The sequence below is a fragment of the Mustela lutreola genome, chromosome 3 (assembly GCF_030435805.1).
Source record: "Mustela lutreola isolate mMusLut2 chromosome 3, mMusLut2.pri, whole genome shotgun sequence".
Taxonomy (NCBI): domain Eukaryota; kingdom Metazoa; phylum Chordata; class Mammalia; order Carnivora; family Mustelidae; genus Mustela; species Mustela lutreola.
Genome location: NC_081292.1, coordinates 106,351,445 through 106,365,650, shown reverse-complemented (window position 1 = coordinate 106,365,650; position 14,206 = coordinate 106,351,445). Strand labels below are relative to the sequence as shown.

At 49.7% G+C, this 14,206-nt stretch overlaps 1 protein-coding gene across 2 annotated transcripts in view; it reads right to left on the bottom strand.

Annotated features, from left to right (window-relative positions):
- The window catches only part of TFCP2L1 (transcription factor CP2 like 1), a 63,768-nt gene that overhangs the window by 25,783 nt on the left and 23,779 nt on the right, over positions 1-14,206 (bottom strand). For both annotated transcript variants that reach the window (XM_059166610.1, XM_059166611.1), the window contains 4 exons: positions 3,160-3,236; positions 2,493-2,598; positions 1,723-1,829; positions 498-650 (listed from right to left, as the gene is read on the bottom strand). In XM_059166610.1, coding sequence (XP_059022593.1) covers positions 498-650; positions 1,723-1,829; positions 2,493-2,598; positions 3,160-3,236 — 443 coding nt within the window. The remainder of the gene's footprint in view (positions 1-497; positions 651-1,722; positions 1,830-2,492; positions 2,599-3,159; positions 3,237-14,206) is intronic.

The following is a 14,206-nucleotide window of genomic DNA, read 5'->3' as shown; positions in this document are numbered from 1 at the left end:
CGGAGTGGGCGGGGAAGGAAAAGAAAGGAGGTCCCCGCAAACATGTTTCCTGCTCCAACAGGAGGCCGCTGTAGAGGGAGATATGGCTTCCGGCCCTCCATAAAAACATCTGGGGCCGGGACGCCCGCACGCTGCCTCCTGACCTGATTTTTAAGGCGACTCTAATGGGCAACTACAGAATCCGTGGTCAACTACAAAGTGCTCAGGAAGAAAACAAAAACCTAAAAGCGTTCGATTCCAGACAGTCTTACAAAGCAGAGCTGGGCATAGCCACCAGTGATGCTGGATGACAGAAGGTGCCCCGTGCAAGAGGACACCCACGGGGAGCAGACCTGTCCGTGCAGGATATGCCAGCTCGTGCTCCTGGGGGGCTCGGGAAGCCCCAGGCCCATGGGACACAGGGCTCCCTGCTGGACCTCCAGGGGGAATCCCAAAGGTCAGTGCGCTGCCATCACTGTCCAGCACAGGCGGGGACCCCAGGGGCAACGCTGTCCTACCTTGAACACCTTGATCTGGCAGCTGGCCGAGTGCAAGTGCTCCGTGTACTCCCCATTCTCGTTCTGCTTAAATGTATCGATCTGCACCCGGAAAGGCACGCCCTTCTCACCCCCGTGCTTCCTGGGAGTGAACTCGGTGCTGATACAGTGCACCTGGAGGGGGAAAAGCGGGCAAGGAACAAGGAGAGGGCTGAGGCCAGGCCCTGGACTCCTCCAGGGCCCCTCACCAAATGGAGGTTTCCATTCTGCCTCTTCAGGTGCACACCTGCCTCAGCTTCCCTGCTCCCCACCTATGCTCCCATCAGGGCCATGGCCTCCCCACCCCCCCTTTATAAAGGACATGCCCTCCCACCTCTGTCCCTTGATCTTACAGGCCCTGCCTGACCAGCTGCCTCCTCACCACTGCTCAGGCCCACAGACCCCAGCCGCCTCACCCTCTACTCCCTCCTCTCCCTTGGCAGATCCCCCAGACTGCACAGCAAGGACCACAGCTCAGTCCCCAACAGCCCTGGAGTCCAGGTTATTGGGCCAAGCCAGAAACAGGACCAGAGGCTGCATGTTACTGCTAAGTAAATACCTGCTACAGAAAAAGGCACTGGAGAACATATTTCTTATTATAATACTGTACTACTGCAATAATATACATTACTGTGATAATACAATAACATCATAGTCGTAACTTTAAAATATAATAATATTGTAATTATGTAAAAAAATAAATCACTAACTTTCACTGAGCAATTGCTATGGACCAGGCACTGCAGTAATGACTTCAGGTTCATTATCTGATTTATAAGACAGGTGGAAAAACTAAGAGGCTCGGAAAGGGACATAGACTGAACAAGGGAATCTAAGTCAGCCCAGTAGCACAGAGACCCCGCCATGCCCCTGGATCCACACCATGTGCTTGAATCACTGATTAATTTAATCACAGAAATTCTCCTAGAAAAATTTTATTACATATTATCTCTGCAAGGATATACTTATTCTATAACAAGCTTACATATGTTTAAGCAAAACCCACACAGAATTCTCCAACAGGCCAAGTCCTTTTCTAGCTCTAGGGACCAAGCAGCTCTGGGACTAAACTACACTCCTGTACCCCGTTCCCTAAATGTGCATCCCCGCAACAGAACAGGGCCCATGTGGGCCCCACAGGTGGACTGTTTTGAGGAACAACACACGAGCCCCAAAACTTTGGCCTCCCCCAAGGACACTCGCTTACCTGAATGAACGCCGAGGCTCTCTTCGAAGGGTCCCATAAAAATTCCACTGCGTTCAGTTGGGTCGGGCTGGCCCTGGGGTCCAAGATACCAACAGACAGTGGAATATCTGCACACACACACACACACACAAAAGTGCAATCGTCAGCCACTCCCAAAGATTTAGGGAAGGTCCAGATTCCTTCACCATAATTTGAAATGCCCAAAGTTCTGAAAACTGCGTTTCACCCAGCTCATTTGGCAGCAAGCCTGATGTGAACCGCCATGAAGCCATTTAGAGTCTTTGTCCCATTCTGGGTGAATGTTTTCTCCTGCTGCAGAAGTATCAGTGCACCTGATTGCCTACTGGGAGGCATCACCTATCGCTAGGGGCCTCCATGCCCTGTTTTAAGAATTCTGACCCCTGAATTCCAAAACCCAACTGGCTTCCAGGGTTCTAGATGAAAGACGACGGAACAGTGTCCAAGACCCCAAACTCAGTTTCTGTTGCCCAACTCTGCAATGCCCATTCTGCCCTCTGTCACAGAGCAAACTCCTTTAAGGCGGGACCCTCTGCAAAGCCTTCCCTGTGATCCCTGACTGCAGGCCTTTGAATGAGAGGTCCCCAAGGGCAGGCCTGGGGGAATGGGCGAGTCTGCCAGCTCCCACAGCAGCTCACCCAGGGCAGGAATGCACTAAGAGCCCTACTGAGGGAGGCATGCGTCCCAAGGCATCCAGGAAGAACCCCAATGTGCTCGGAGTGCCTGGGGCCCCTCGTGGCCAAGAGACTCACCGATGTCCAGGATCCGGTCCCCGGGCCGGCTCCAGCGCCATCCCTCCAGCTGCTGGTGCTCTGTGTACTGTAGCCGGCGGTCATGGAAAACCACACGGATGATGCTCTAGGGAGGACAGGCCAGGTAGAGACAGCTAAGTATGGAGACAAGAAGGACCCAAGAGGAACCTCCCACGAAGGCAAATGTCCCACCTTTTAAGACTAAGACCCCTCCTGCCAGAGCCTTCCTTCACAGCTCTCTGGCTCTGTGTGCCTCTCCCCACTCAGAACCCCAATCATAGATAGTGAGAATGAGGACTATCCCCTTTTCCAGAATTACTAAGTGCTTTACATACATGGCTAATCTATACTCATTTTCATGCAGATGAGACAACTGCTCAGTAAGGGGCAAAACTAGGCTCACATCTCAATCTGTCCAACCCAGAGCCTGTTCAGTCAGCCCATGCCCCTTTAGCTCTCAGAACCCCCTGCCTGACCCTGGCTACTTAGACAACATGCCCCAGGGAAAAGGAATCCCTTTCCCAGTCTGGAGCTCTCCCCAAACCTCCCAGGCACTCCTGACCCCCACCTCCAGCAAGCCCAGGTTTCCTGACCCCCACCCCTACCAGGCTCAGGTTCCCAGACCCCCAACAGCTCCTAAAGAGGGAGGGTGTCCCCACAGCCTTGCCTTGACGTATTTTGTGTTCAGATCTTGGAAGTCTCCCAGCTTCCGATTCTCCAGCAGTCGGATTTCGTAAGACTGACCTAGAGGAGGGTGAACAGGACATTCTCCATTTCTGAGGGGTTTCAGACCTGGGGTTCACCCAGACAGTGGCCTTCTTGACCTCCTCGGTGGCCCACCCAGGCCTCTTGACCCCAGAGGACAGAGCGAGGAGCCAATGGATGGCCAACTCAGACGGCTGGCTCTCTGGGCCAAACACCCCCCAGCCCAGTCTGTCCCCGCCTGGTTGCACCTAAGACACCCCAGGGAGCAAATCACATGTCCCAGAAATAGCACCTCCACAATTTTCGAGGGATTCAACAAAATGTAGCTAACATTAAATTTATGAATGAATGGGGTGCCTGGGTGGCTCAGGGTGTTAAGCCTCTGCCTTTAGCTCAGGTCATGATCTCAGGGTCCTAGGATCAAGCTCCACATCGGGCTCTCTGCTGGGCGGGGAGCCTGCCTCCCCCGCTCTCTCTGCCTGCCTCTCTGCCTACTTGTGATCTCTGCCAAGTAAGTAAATAAATAAATCTCCAAAAGAAAAAAATTACGAATGGAACGTCACAGTTCTTTAAAAAGGACGCCCCCATTCATTTAGATGGAGAACTCAGGCACCCACTCAAATCCACGTGACAGTAAATAAATGACCATACCCTTCTCCAGAGCAGTTAGAGGAACGAGTAAAAGCCTGTTAAACATTGTCCCTAACTGCAGAATGAAAAGCATTTTCCCAAGTTAAAAGAATTCCATGTATTTAAAGGGTGTGGGATTCCATTTGGTGACACTGCACCAGCGCAGGCTGGTTCAGGAATGCGCACGGGGAAAAGGCAGCATCCACCTGACAGACACAGCTCGCATCTATGAACAGCCTGAAGCAAGCAACATGCGTTATCTGGAAGTGAAACACAGTCTGAAGAAATAGGACACATCACGTTCCTAGATGGGAAGGCCAGTTCTCAAATGATGTCAGTTCTTCCCAAATTAAGGGAGTGCTACAACTCTAAGACACCCGCACATATTTCACAACTTAATAAAAATGTTTGACAAACTGAGAGAATGAATTAACGATGGTAAATCTGACTGGCTGGCTAAAATTTTTTTTCTTTTTAACTTTGAGATATGGATAGACTCACAAGAAGTAACAAAAATAGTACAGAAAGGTCTTGAAAACCTGTCCCCCAGTGTTCCCAGCGGTGGGAGCCAAGGTAAGTACGGGACACCAGTGGAAACCAGGAAACCAGGAAATCAGGAAGAAACCATGGAAACCGGGAGGCTGACCACTGCACACGGCAGTTCCCACTCAGCTACAAGCCTGACACAGAGCTCCCTGGGCCTTTGCAGGGACTCAATTCACAGCAAATACATCAAGACAAGTCACCAGAGGAATGAAGTCAACCTTCTTAAGGTCTCATGTGAACATGAATCATACTTACCAGACACTCAACAGGGAAGGACTTTCTGAAACAAAAACTGGAGGAAAGGGAAATCTACCTATATTAAATTCTCTCTACACACACACACACAGACACACACACACACACGAATTAAACTTAAATGCAAACAACAAATTAGAACTGCACAAACCCAGTGGGTAGCAGTTTTAAAACAGCTAAAACAGCCATGATTAGTAGAAACACCATGCTACTACTGCCTGCGGTGGGTAGAATGCTGCCCCCCCCCCACAAAAAAAATCCCTCCTACATATCCTCATCTCTAAGACCTATGAATGTTGTCTTGTATTTGGTAAAAGAGTCTCTACAGATGCAATTAAATTAAGGATATTGAGATGAAGATATTCCTGGATTATCCCGAGGTCCCTAAATCCTTTGACAAGTGTCCTTGTAAGAGACACACAGGGAGACAGAGAGGAGGCAACATGACCAGCAGAGACTGGAGCAACACAAGCCAAGGGACCCACCTGAAGCCCCCAGAAGCTGGAAGCTGCAGAGAATGGCGTCTCCCCTAAAGCCCTGCCAAGCAACACGGCCCCCTATGGGACTGCCAACTTCTAGCCTCCAGAACTCTTAAGAGAATAAACTTCAGGTGTTCTGTGTTAAGCCAACATGTTTACAGTAATTCGTTAAAGCAGCCACAGAAAGCTGATATACTCCTCCCTGCAACGAATAACAGAATGGGTGAGGAACCTGCAATTCCATCATTTATTCCAAATATTGGCTGACACCAACCACTATGAAACGCCACATGAATTCTAGGGACTCGGAGATGAGCCCAACGGACACAGGGCTGTGTGTCACAGAGCTTGTTCCCATGGCTCTCGCCTGGCCTGGAAAGGAGGCTGGCCATGTGCAGAAATACCCACTCAGCCAGTGCCCTTCCCAGCTGCTACCAGCCCATGACAGGACCAGTAGACACAAGGACGGACCGAGTCCCCATCCCCCTCAGAACGATGTGCTGGGCACACTTCCTGTCAGAGGGAGAAGCACAAACCCCAAACTTTTAGCCTGCACACCTGCCAGCTCAGAAGTTGCAACTCACAGAAGGGTCCTGCTGACCTAACCAACACACTTCTAGCTTTTGAAAAAAGCCAGATTTTTACCATACATTTCCTGGCTCCTGAGCCAACATTCCCTTAACAGGGACGTAAAATGGAGCTTCACACACCCTAACTGGTTTTTCCAGTGTCCTCCGCCTTCTTCCTTTCCTTCCAAGGAAAAATGTAGCCAGCTCCAGCATGAGGCCCAAGGCCCAAGTGCTCACCACCCTGGGTTTATGGGTGCCCCAGAGCCCAATTAATACTGATCTGCAGCTCTGCAGGGCAACCCCAGCTCATGCAAACTGAAGGCTCCTCCTGCCCCATCCAGGGCACTTTCTTGAGCCTGAGTACAGAGTCTGGAATCAGTCCTAGTTAGGTTGGGTCCTAGGCCAGGGGCTAGGCCTCTACCTGCTGTGGAGGCCTGACCCATGCACTTCCTCAATGCCTCTGCCACCACCCATCCTTGTCCCTTCTTTCTGCATGCCTCGAAGCCAACACTGCTGGGGCCAGGCCCACCTCCCCAAGCCCAGCTCTCACACAGGGTGGTGCCATCAGAAGGCCATGGTCCCTGCTCACACACACTGATGAACAAGGTCACAAAAGCAGAATTGACCCGGGGCACAGGGGTACCTCTCTGCTCGGCCAGCATCATTGTGGGACATGGGTGGGAGCTACGAGAGTGGGCTCTGGGAAGGCAGAGTATGTCTGTTCTGCTCACCACTGCACTGTCTGACACACAGCAGGGATCAACAAGTGCGCAAATATGATTTCATATTCTTTACCATGCTGCTCTGTGCTACGACCATAGGGTTTGCAAAACTAAGACCCAGTCTCGCCTTCAAAGGCAACAGTCTTCTGGAGTGTTATCATACCACACAGGAAAAGCACTTATATAGGGCAGAATTTGGAAAATCTAAGAGACAACAAAGATCCAAAGTTGGGCAACACTCACAGAGAATGCTGAGGGAGGAAGGGTGACAAAGGTTTGAAGCGGGAGATAACACTGGAGATGGACTTTGAAGAGTGCGCAGGACTTCTGTTGTGGAGGGGATGAATGAATGAGCAAGTAATCCCAAGCAAAGCTGAGGCAAGGTGGTGGGAGGGGAAAGGTGTGCCTCTGGGGAGCAAGAAGTAGCAGCTTCCATTCACTGGCTTACATAATGGCAAAGTCCTGCTTGGGATTAACTCATCCAAACCTAAGCATAAGTCAATAGCTTGAGACCAGGGCAGCTTAGGATCGTGAGCCCCACTGAGGGGAGGTGGCAGAGGGTCAGAGAGATTACCTGACTTGGGCAAGCTTGCACAACTATGAAGTGGCAGAGCCAGGAGCAGAAGCAGTCTTGTTTCCAGAACCTACCACATCCTCCCTGGTGGGGATCATTTGCTGGGCAGAGGCCATCTGCAGTTCTACATGATTCTCTCTCAACTTCTCTCTTCTGGATGGTATCAGGTTCCCTCCTGCATCCTGACCGAAGTTTGCCTATAGCATTTCATGGCATAGAAACCTTCCCCATCCCAGGACAAGACAGGTTTTTTTCCATCCTTCCTTCTTCTCTCTAGGATTAGCAATAAAGAGGATTCCTGGGATGACCAAGTCAACCTGCTGGGTGATCCTGGATATAGCATGTTGGCTCCATTTCCTAGTCTATAAAAGATTCTGTTTCCCAGGGTGCCTGACTGGCTCAGTCGGTTAAGTATCTGCCATCGGTTCAGGTCATGATCCTGGGGCTCCTGGGACTGAGCCCCGTGTCAGGTTCCCCACTCAGCAGGGAGTCTGCTTCTCTCTCCCCCTCTACCCATCCCTCTCATGTTCTCTCTCTCTCAAGAAATAAATAAAATCTTTTTAAAAATCCTATAAAAAATAGTCTGTTTCCCACATTCTAAATAACAATCTGGGAAGAAAAACAAGCACTACAGGAAGTGAGAGGAAAAGCCTGTTCTAATTTTCCGAATTGTAAAATGTGGCAAAAGAAAAAGAAGTTGGTCCTAAAATCAAGGAAATAGGGTAGTAAGTAACTGTCATTTAGTTTCTGTGCAGTTACATGTCAGAACACAGCCAAGCATGGCCCATTATGTGCACTACTTGATTTAGTTCTCTCGAGAGTCCTAGGAGGAAAACCCATTATTGCCCCCATGTTACAGATGAGGAAATTAAAATTAAGGTCTGGAGAAGTTAAGAATCTTGGTGAAGATCCAAACTGGGTCTGTCAGACTCCAAAGACTGACCACTTAGCCGAACTACTGCATCCGATCTCCAGCAGCTTCACAGGTCCCTTCTGATTCTAACATTCAAAGAGTCCGTCTATTACACTTCCTTCTGAATTTCTTCATATTCATCTTTTTTTATGACCCTCCCTCTCCCACACACTTAAAGCCTCCCCTTTCCTTACAGCTCAAATCCCAAATTCCCTCTGACCTCAGTTCCCGGAAGTAAGATGCACCTTCGAAATCTGGTGGACACAGAACCACACTGTGGCGTAAGGTCTGGTACTTGTTTCCTCATGATCAACTAGTCTCCCTGAAACACATATTCCTATTCCATTTAAAATACTCCAAAGAGATAAGTTTACAGAACCTAAAACCGTGTCATTTTTGGAATGGAAACAAACAGACCAAAAGAAAAGAGTAAACCCAGAAACAGACTTTTAGATACTTGGAAACTTGATCTATGACAGTGAGAAAAACACAGACTTTTTTTTACACAAGATTTTTATTTATGTATTTATTTGACAGAGAGAGGGGGAGCCGGGGGAGTGGGAGAGAGAGAAGTAGGGTTCCAGCCTAGCAGGGAGCCCCCAATGCAGGGATCATGACCTGAGCCAAAGACAGACACTTAACACCTGAGCCACCCAGGTACTCCAAAACACAGACTTTTTAACAAGTGTGGGATATCCATTTGGGGGAAAAAAATCCCTACCACACACCATGTATAATAAATTAATTCTAGGGGTGCCTGGGTGGCTCAGTGGGTTAAGCCTCTGCCTTCAGCTCAGGTCATGATCTCAGGGTCCTGGGATTGAGTCCCACATCAGGCTCTCTGCTCAGCAGGGAGCCTGCTTCCCCCTCTCTCTGCCTACCTCTCTGCCTATTTGTATTCTCTCTGTCAAATAAATAATAAATAAATTAAAATTCTAGGTGAATGAAAACCATAAAATAAAAGCAAAACCTTAACATTTCTAAAGAAAATATGAGATTCTTTCATGACCGTGGGGTAGGAAATGATTTTTTGAAGTAGACACAGATACACAAAAGGAAAAATTATGTCCATTTTATTATATAGAAAACAATGCTAAAATTAATACTGAGACACTTGTGAAAATGCCAGGGGGCGGGTGCCTGGGTTGCTCGGTTGGTTGAGCATCTGACCCTTGGTTCCAGCTCAGGTCATGAGCCCAGGCTTGTGGAGTCGAGCCCCACACCATGCTCACGCTCCGTATGGAGTTTGCTTGTCCCTCTGCTCTGCTCCTCCCCACACACTCGTGCTCTCTCTCTCTCCCCCTCCCTCAGATCAATCCTACAAAGAAGGAAAAGGAAAGGGAAATGGAAAGGGAAAAGGCAGAGGAGAGGGAAGGGGAGCAGAGGGGAAGAAGGAAGTTGGAAAGGAAAGGAAAGGCAGGGGAGCCTTCAACAACGACATAGTCTCTTTAAGTGGAACGACCTGGAAAACTGAGCCATAATAACCACCTTATGGAAAGAGAAAATGATCAAGACACACACACAGAGATGCTGGTCTCTACAAGCATGCGGTAAGCAAAGTAAGGTAAGATACCATCTTACATCCACGGAGGGGTAAAAATTACATTCTGACCGTATAAAGCATTGATTACAATGCAGAGAATGGGTATGCTCAGGCACTGTTGACAGAGGGTATTATACTGATATAACCATTTTGGAGAAGTCTGGCAAGAAAGAGTTTCATTAAGGATATACAAACCCTTCAGTCAGGCAAATCCTATTCCAGGGGCACAGCCTAACAAAGCACCTGATGTGTGTTAGGAGACATAAAAATTGCTCCCCGCAGCCTCACTTATCATGGGGGAAAACTGTCAACAATCTATATATCCAGTACGAGGAAAGAAGATAAGGTAATTCTTTTATTTGATTTAGAATGAGTTTCTTTCTAACTGCACATAGCATTTAAAATGAGCACTCCAGGGGCGCCTGGGTGGCTCAGTGGGTTAAGCCGCTGCCTTCGGCTCGGGTCATGATCTCAGGGTCCTGGGATCGAGTCCCGCATCGGGCTCTCTGCTCAGCAGGAAGCCTGCTTCCTCCTCCTCTCTCTCTCTGCCTGTCTCTCTGCCTACTTGTGATCTCTCTGTGTCAAATAAATAAATAAAATCTTTTTAAAAAATAAATAAATAAATAAATAAAATAAAATAAAATGAGCACTCCATGTAGATAAGTAGAGTGACAACCAACACGGAGAAATCTCAAAAGTCGTAATATTAAGCAAAAAAAGTAGGTACATAGTAAAGACACCTGGCTGGTTCAGTCAGTATAGCATGCGACTCTTGATCTTAAGGCTGTTAGGCTCAAGACCCACAATGGGTGTAGAGATTATTTAAAAATAAATTATTTTTTTAAAAAGGTTTATGGGGACACGTAAGAAACTACTTATGTAAACTCTGAAGAAAAAAAAAAATGATGCTGTTAGTTTTTATGGCTAACTACACAAGGAAGTAAAACATTTAAGAATCTGCATGGAGATTCCAACCCACGCCAACATTTCAAACCAACACCAACTTCACAGGGGGTTTTTGCTTCCAAGGAGGGAGGAAAGGCTTCAGAAACAGGTGAGGTCAGAAGCAAATCTGGCACAAGGCTGAATGAAAACTACATTGGGCACATGAGTATTTGTTCCCTTGTTCTGTGTAGTATTCAACTGATATGAAATACACACACACACACACACACACACACACACGACTGAGTGGCAGGAGGACACTTCGGGTGGCTGTCATCTGCGCTGCGTCCCTTGGACCCCAACACAGGGCAGTCACGGCGCCTGCCCCACCCCCCCACCCGTGCAGTGCCAGTGACGTGCTGCACAGAGGACATTCAGCGACGCTGGCAGGCAGAGCCTGGACTGCACTCATTTATTTACACACCACTCCCCAATTCTGGCACTCAAATAAACTGCCTGTAAGTGATGAGCCTATTTACTTAATCAACCCACTTTTTAGTTTTTAAAACTGTGTACCATAGCTGCGTACAGAAAATCATCAGCACTTACCATAAATAAATAGCAACTGAAAAATGAGAGAGAGAGATGCATCTCCCATGGTTCTTCTGCATACTCCCCAAATTCCTAGGGAAGCCAGTCAGCACCACCCAGGTTTGGAGCCTGGGCTCATAGCTAGACCCACCACTGAATCGCTCCACTTGTGAGCCTCAGTTTCCCCATCTCCACGATGTGGACAACATGGTGCTTAAGGCAGAGGGCTGTTGGGAAGCCCTCACCTGGCAGTGAGTGGTGCACAGGTCTAGGGCTGGGTCTCGGACCTCCCAGCGGTGAGAATGCTGGCAGACAGCACTCTGCCGCAAGGTCTGCCAGCTGGTGGTAGTCCTTCTTCAGCCTCCCCCAAAGCCATCAGGGCAATTCCCTCTGCCCCGGCCCCACATTCTATGTTGGAGCTGTTCAAGGCCTTTTAAAAGCCAGCGGGAAGGAGCCCCAGGGTCAACCACCTGAAGATGCACACTAGGCCTCAGCAGGCAACCCCCAGGCCAGCCCAGCCCAACCCAGCCCAGAGAAGCTGAGGTGCCAGGAGCTGAAGGAGGGGAGGTCAGAGGCTCCACATCCCCCTCCCCACTCTGACCCGCAGAGCCCCAGTGAGCCTCCCACCTTAGCACTCCAGCTTTAGTCCTCAGGGAGCAGTGAGGGGCCCCTCAGCTGGCCTGAGACTCAGTAGGGTGCTGGGCCACACCCCCAAAAATGGTTTGGAGCCTGCCAACGGGCCCTGATGCCATTCCCAAGGGTGCAGAATCTTCCCTCTACTGCAACCTTAAGACTATGGCCAGCCTCGGCCCCTTACCCTTCCTCACCTCCACCTCACACGGGAAGCAGCAGAAATGGAAGGAGGAGGGCAAGGATGGCGTGGCATGGAACAGAAACCTGCTCCCCCAGAAGGGATGTGGCCGCTTCACACTGCGCCCAGTCCGGACAGGTGTTCAACAGACCTTCGTTCTCTCTCTCTTCCCTCACAAGCCGTAATTTCTAATATCTTCTAGCTCAGACATCAGCCAACTTCCACCCCCAAGGGCCAGACAGTAACTAGGTTCCGCCTCATGGGCCACAGGATAATCTGCCACAACTCCTCGACTCTGCCACTGTAACACGGAAGCAGCCATAAACGTGGGAATGAAGGGGTGTGGGCTGTGTCCAATAAAACTTTACTTATAGACATTGAAATCTGAATTCTTATATAACGTTCACTTTTTCTGCTGACCTCTTCCTCCCAACTTCTTCTGAGGCTTTTGCAGCTTTGCTCCTTGGCTTTCTTGCACAATGCCTAAGTCAGAGCTCCTCAACTGGACTGGAAGCTCTGAAGGAGAGAACAGCTACTCATTTACCTGAATTGGGTGTGTGCACGCAAACACACACACACACCACCACCATCAGCACCACCACCACAGCACTGGCACGGGACAGGCTTGTAATTAGTGGTGGCAGAATTTGATACTAAACTCCCTAAAGCAGGTAACAGAGCTAGAACTAGTCAGCCAAAACAAGAAGAGCGTGAAGACATGTCGGCCTCCCTAAACGGTCAAAGAAATGCCAAGTGCCAGTAATGCCAAGCCGGTTTCATGTATCAGACTGCCAAAACTGTGACTGCTAGCGTCCCCAAACGACAAAATACAGGGCAGCCCACACACGTGCTGGAGGTGGGAGCCTCCTGGACATTTTGACATACCTATCAATACTGAAGATACACACAGTCTATGATAGAAATGCCCCATTAAAAACTTGCTGAATCATACTCACACGTGATTACACTTTATTTTTAAATGTTCTACACATCCCCTTATTATCTGAGCCTAAGATGACGCATCTCACAGTAGATAGAAAAGGACCCTTCCCAGGGCACCTGGGTGGCTCAATGGGTTAAAGCCTCTACCTCCGACTCAGGTCATGATCCCAGGGTCCTGGGATCGAGCCCCACATCAGGCTCTCTGCTCTCCAGGGAGCCTGCTTCCTCCTCTCTCTCTGCCTGCCTCTCTGCCTATAAATAAATGAGATCTTTAAAAAAAGAAAGAAAGAAAGATAGGAAAGGACCTCTCCCTCTTAAATTCTTTTTTTTTTTTAAGATTTTATTTATTTATTTGACAGAGAGGCAATCAGAGAGGGAACACAACCAGGGGGAGTGAGGGAGAGAGAAGCAGTCTCCCCACTAAGCAGGGAACCTGATGTGGGTCTCGAACCCAGGACCCTAGGATCATGATCTGAGCCAAAGGCAGATGCTTAATGACTGAGTCACCCATGCACCCCCTTTCCCTCTTAAATTCTATACATCTTAAGCATTAACTTTGTGGAAGACGGAATATATGACACGTGAATTTGAAAAACATACAAGACAAAGAGTAGAGAGTGCCTCGTACTGTTCCAGACATGTAACAGATATATCCACAGTCACAGTGATTGGTATTTTTTCTTCGTCTGTCAGGCCAGTACCCAATACCCAACCAGAGAGACGGGCATTTGGGGAAAACAGTCTATCCACCAAGTAGAACACCAAACACGTGCAGGGGAGGGCAGATACAGGGAGGTTCCTTCCAGGAGGGAGACCACCCTGAACACCCACAGGACAATACGACTGTGCCCATTTTAGAGGTGAGGATACCAAGGTGAGGATACCATTACCTCTAGAGAGGTAATGATGTGCCCCAGGTGACGCCGCAAGTTAATGGCAAAAACTCAGCAGCCTGTGACCCGGCCCAGGACAAGAGACAGGAGGGCAGCTGGGGTCAGGTCAGATGCCCTGGAGTTGAGCCTAGACCCTCCCACGTCCTGGCAAGTTCTCGAACCTCCCTGAATCTTCCCCTCATCTGCGAATGGTCGTGCGATTAAGCGAGAGAGCATGCCTCCGGCCTGGCACACAGCGAGTGCGCTCCACGTGCTCCACGTGCTCCACGAGCTCCACCAGCACTGGCCACCACCAGCACTTGCTAAGGAGCACAACACAGGCTCTCAGGCTCTCAGCCCCATCCCTGCCCTTCCCACCGTACTCAGCTGTAACACAGATGGGCCCCTCCAGCCCTCAGGACAGCTCCACACACCCAGAGACCCGGCCACCCAAGGCTACCCAAGGTCACACAGTCAGGAGGCAACCCAACTGGGACCCGACCTGGGACGACTCCATCAGGGCCACCAGTCTCTTCCCGGCTGTCTGGGGGAGGAGCGGGAAGGGCCGGCTGCCCAGAGCAGGCCCCACCCTGCCTGCCTCCCCCGGGGCCCTGCCTGCTGGTGCCCTGGTTGAGCAGCGGGGTGCCCTGGCTGAGCAGCTCTGCCCAGCGAGCGGA